At 43.0% G+C, this 5,256-nt stretch overlaps 1 protein-coding gene across 1 annotated transcript; it reads right to left on the bottom strand.

Moving 5' to 3' along the window:
• Positions 1 to 598: 598 nt before the first annotated feature.
• On the bottom strand, positions 599 to 4,513 carry LOC115326823. Its single transcript, XM_042289000.1, has 6 exons — positions 4,460 to 4,513; positions 3,747 to 3,824; positions 3,379 to 3,435; positions 3,250 to 3,309; positions 2,923 to 3,000; positions 599 to 694 (listed from the first exon to the last, which is right to left on the bottom strand). The coding sequence occupies exons 1-6, from the start codon at positions 4,511 to 4,513 to the stop codon at positions 599 to 601; spliced, it is 423 nt and encodes a 140-aa protein (XP_042144934.1).
• Between the last annotated feature and the right edge of the window lie 743 nt (positions 4,514 to 5,256).

Consider the following 5,256-nt stretch of genomic DNA (forward strand, 5'->3'; position numbering starts at 1 on the left):
TCCAAGTTGCTGTCATCACCCACCCTAATTTTGTCAAACAGAAACGACCGCAGCTGGTAACTACGTGGGTTTGGGCAGACCTACACCCTTTGCTTTCGAAATAATTATATGTGAAAAAAACATTTCCACAGCATTTGAACCTTAATACACATATTACTGTAATATAGAATACAATGGAATTATGTATGTATTGCAGCCATTCTCAACATTGTGATACTGTTAGTCAGTTTCGAAGACACATGCTTTACAAAGTACAGAAAAAAGACCAAACACAAAAATTTCAGATTAAAAATATTTATTGATTCGTTAGAAAGGATTATGTTAGTAAAATCATCGTTCATTTTCAGCAGTTGCAGGTAGGAAAAGAATGAGGATAATAACAAAAAGTCAGTGTAGCATGCGTATACCATGTAAAGCTAAGAAAAACATGTGATCTAGGATGAAGCTTTTTGAATTGAACTTGTTTCATGAATTTAAAACTTTGCCCACCTCTGTCTTCGAGGATTCATTATCTGGAGCGTCTCTTAGTGGGCGTTGTGCTCCCAGGTCCTGCTTGGATGCAGAAAGTTTAACTTTAAGAGTTGTGTACTTTGATGTTTTACCCAGTCAAGGCAGTAATAATGCAATGCCTATTTACCGAACTTGTTGATGGCCCAGAGGTGTCAATTTCTGATGCACTGGGCTCGGAGAACAGCTGGAGACAGAAAATGAAAACATTGTAGATAAACAAAAATGCACCTCCATACAGATATAAACCAGTATTTCTATTTCTTATTTAAGACAGAATAGTGTGGACATGGGATTAAATTATGTCCTTAATTTAGAATATAATTTCTTAGATTATAATTAAATGATATGTTAAGAAACATTAAGAGGAGCCTTTCTTCTAATATTTTCATACGTTTTCGACCTACTGGGTAGGGGGTGCAAACTTGAGGATTAACTGTTAACAAAAAAACTTCCTCACAAGTGAAAAGAGATAGACAGGTGATCCATTCTCTTTTTCTGTCTCGAACATTCATGTGAGCAGCAGATTAATGCTTTTGACCGGTTACATTTGAGCGAGCTGATGTCAGATCTGGCTTCTGAAAAGCGCTGTGCATTGCATCCGGCATTATTGTGCAAGAGCCATTTGTGGTAGCGGTGTGCTCAGCATCTCAGTTGCAGGGGCAAATCCAGAACTCCGTTTGAAGGGGGGACGGAGGGAATTTGCAAGGATACTATTCTCCCATTCTTTCTTGTGCACCGGATCCACCCCTGCTTAGTTGGAGGTGGTCTTCGAGAGAAACTTGATCTCCTTGCTATGCAGCTGCTACATCCCATACTTACATTGCACTATGCTTACATCTATGAACCCACTGGGTTTACCAGAGTGGTGCGATTTCTCCCAGCATAAGTGATGACTGCATACAAAACCACATTTTTTTGCAGCATAGTAAAGCTATGCTTGAGATATGTTAGCTATAAGAGATTTGTATGGGCATGAGATTTCGTCATATTCCTCAAATCGACAAGACATGAAGAAAAAAAATTTTTTTCTCGTATTTGCCGGTATTATTTTATGACATATTTCTACAATGAATTTTTTATATTTTCACCCGTCTCATTGCTCTAAAAATTATCACATAACAGAAAAAAAGGATGATGCCAGCTTTGTACACCTCTCTTTGCACTCAAGGTGACTGCTGTGCATCTTATGAGGTGAAAAATGCTGTTTCTTCTCAGCTTAGATTGAGGGCATTGCCTTACCACGCTTGTTAATGGCAATGACAGCTCCATGGTGGGTATACAGAAGCCCTATAAATAGGGTTTGGAGTTTTCGGTTTAAACCGATAAAAACCAATAAAAGTACGCCAAATCCATTTGCAGAAATTCAGTTTTAACCGAAAAAGGTCAGTCTTTAGGTTCGGCATTTTCAATTAAAACCGATAGAAGTTCGTCAAGTCCATTTTCTGAAATTCAGTTTTAACCGGAAGAGGTAACTTTGACCTTCCAGTCGTACAGCAGAGCCGTGGCAGAAAAGTGGAACGACAGTGTCTATCGAAACGTGTCCAAATGTATGGGATACACGGATGCCATCACGACGTTTGGTTTAATGTGCGCATCATTTATCGGAACTTGAAGTCCGAAATGCCCCATGGCTTCACCATGTACAAGCGTGTTTTCAAACTCGTTGTAAGGAAGACTGACTTGATGCAAGCTCTGCATGTTGTGTTTTACTTTAAAAAGTCGCACCGTGTCTCTTTTGGCGGTCACAATTGGCTGATCGGCCGATTTTGGCTCAGGCAGCGCTTCATCTCCTCAGCCTGCCAGTGTCTAGTCTCTAGTGTTAGCATTGAGAGGGCATTCTCGAAGCTCAGGGTCATATTAACAGGAAAGAAAGAGTGCAGATCAACGAGGAGAACCTGGGAAAGTACATCCGTGTGAACTATAATGAGATCACGTAATCCTGACGTACAGAAGGTGAAGTTCCCTGTTTATTGGGCATAGGCTTCATATCTGACTTGTTTGTACTTTTATGTTTTTTTTTTCTTGTTTCTTTTACAGTTGCACACATTTGCCAAATGAAGTGTCCATTTCTTTTTCAATGTATCTGTGCCGTTATTCTTTGAGTGATCACAAATAGCAGAGCTACGTACAAGGATCATCTGATCCGGTGTCTGTTGGTGTTTATTTTATATTCACCGAAAAAAGGCGCTAAACGTTTGTGGGCATAAATATACGCCGAAAAAAAAATGAAAATTGAATTTTAAAATAAACACCGAAAAAAGTATGCCGAATTTTGAAAAAAATAGAAACCAAAAATGCGGAACCTTACCTATAAATAATGGGATCCAGTTAACTGAAGCTGTTTTTGGTGCTCTACTACTTGATAGATCATTATAACAACAAAAGTACTTCTTTAGAAATGCATGTACTCACAGCCAGGCCGGTCTCATCTTCAAGAATTTCCATTTCTTCCAGTCCACCGTAACTGGAGTCCGTTGGTTCAACCACAACCTGAGGTAAATACGTTGTAACACTGCAGTTGAGACATTACTCCCTAGGCACGTGTGCCACAACACAACCATTTGTAGACTGGGTGAATGGAATGTGGTTTGTCTAATAAACTTTAGCTGTGTTTTGGAGATTCGTGTTGTACTGTCCCTTTTTTTCTCTACTCTCCAGGGTTAAAGACGTCAGTTTTGAACCAGCTCGCCTGCATTCTCGCTTTAACTCTCTCTACATTTAAAATTCCTGCCCACCCACCTCTGTTGCCGAGGGTTCGCCCTCAGGAGCATCTCTCGAAGAGGTACCCGCTCCCATGTCCTGCTAAGCACAGAACATTCAACCTTTAGAATTGCACTTTAAAACAATCAATGTACAATGTCTACTCACAGAACTTGTCGATGGCTTAAAAATGTCAGTGGTTGCTACACCAGGCTTGGAGAAAAACTGTAAGAACAGTGAAGAGTTAACTCGGCTATTTCAGTTCTGCTGGAAATGAAAACAGTGTGTACATACATTAGTCCAGTTTCATAATGCTCATAGAATAGGTTCTCAAGTCAATATATCTAGGTTACAACATGCACTTTTGACTAATGCAGGTTCTGTATGTCTTGACGGATCATTGCTAGTTTATGTGAGCATATGGGGAGCACAAGCCATGACATGACGAAAGAAGGTTAATTAGGCTGGTTTCTGATATCTACTGCTGATTGATAAATGATGATAGTGTAGCATTTTATTTCAAATATGTAACTCACAACCGAGGCAGTCTCATCTTCAAGAATTTCCATTTCTTCCACTTCATTGTAGCTGGTCTCTCTTGGCTCATCTGCAACCTGAGCGCAATAGAATTTGTTGCAACACAGTCACACACAGCGGCGTAGACTTTCCATTTTCCCGAGGGGGGCAGGCTGAGAAGTTCTCTGGGGGGGGGGGGGGGGGGGGGGGGGGGCTGCTGCTCCGCGTTACCTTTTCGCCAGAACTGGAGATTGAAGCTAACGAAAGCACGCTGGGATTCCATTTCCCATATATTTTGTCAGTAAAGGCAACGTGAGCGTTATTTTGTTTACATGCCACTACTAGAAACTCGTTAGATGGCACGTAAGCAGCGTCTCTGTAAGGATCATGGCCATGGCACAAGGGGGTAACTGTCCCCCACCCCCTCCCGATCTTACCAGGAGGGGCACGAGCCCTGATGCCCCCCCCCCCCCCCCCCCCCGAAGTCTACGCCTATGGTCACACATATAACTTACTGGTCACCTGTCATCAATACAATACGACAGACACTACTGGTGAGTGTTAGTGACGGCTTCTTTTCTTCTTTTAATTCATGTAGATATCCTGAACCGATCGTGAGGACGATAGATGGAGTTTAGAATAAATTACATAAATGATATGGAACAAACTGCTTTCTCTTTGAAGCATTCACCTCGTGTGCTGAAATGGGCACCACTAATAGCTGATACCTTACCACTTCCACTTCTGTAGCAACATCCATGCACGCGCCCAGCCCTGTAAAACACATCACGTACTCAGGAACAGTAGGGCGCCATGCCCTGGCTATTAACTACAAAAAAGCTAGCTGTGCGTGGAGCTGTTTCAAAACGACCTTAACACACTAGAAAATAAGAATAGTTTACTTTTCATGCCGCGCACAATATGTAAGGCTACATACGGTGGCAGTCATTTTCAACGTCGGCGGTGACAGGCAGAGCCATAGATGGGACGGCATTACTTTTCAGGCGGCGACCTGAAACGCTCCAGTAGAAGTCCGCAGTTTTGAAGTGCATGGAGCACAGCACCCTGTCCTTGGATGGGGTCCAGTCACCGCCGCGACCAACGGCCGAAATTTATTGTCGCCGCAGTTCGGCGACCGTCGGAAATCTAAAAGAATTGTTGATCGATTCCTGTTACCCGTAAAACTATCTGTGTGTAACACGCCAAGGGCTTACCGGTAAAAGGTGACCCCCGCCGAGGAAGCCCCAGTTCGATTGCGGCAGCCGACCACGCTACAAACGCCCATCTCGTAGCCGGCGAAAATCAACGTGCCGGAGACGCCAGACCAGGCTTTCGTTTTCTGTACCAGCTGCTCAGCGGTGCGTCGTCTGCCCGTGACAAGGAGGTTGGCCCGTGATCAAACCCGTGATCCGCTTGCTTGCTTCATGTCAAGCCTTCGATCTGATAAAACCTACCGGACGGAGCTGCTTGCTTTACGTCTAGCCTTCAATCTCATAAAACCTACCGAACGGAGCGCGCACAAGCCTACAA

Source organism: Ixodes scapularis, unplaced genomic scaffold (assembly GCF_016920785.2).
Source record: "Ixodes scapularis isolate PalLabHiFi unplaced genomic scaffold, ASM1692078v2 PGA_scaffold11__112_contigs__length_91849675, whole genome shotgun sequence".
NCBI lineage: Eukaryota > Metazoa > Arthropoda > Arachnida > Ixodida > Ixodidae > Ixodes > Ixodes scapularis.

Excerpts from the sequence above, each read along its gene's own strand:
- LOC115326823 (XM_042289000.1), bottom strand. The coding sequence starts at position 4,513 with ATGTGTTTTACAGGGCTGGGCGCGTGCATGGATGTTGCTACAGAAGTG. Across the intron at positions 3,825-4,459 it reads TTGCTACAGAAGTGGAAGTG|GTTGCAGATGAGCCAAGAGA; the intron begins GTAAGGTATCAG and ends TATTGCGCTCAG. Across the intron at positions 3,310-3,378 it reads TTAAGCCATCGACAAGTTCT|GACATGGGAGCGGGTACCTC; the intron begins GTGAGTAGACAT and ends TGTGCTTAGCAG.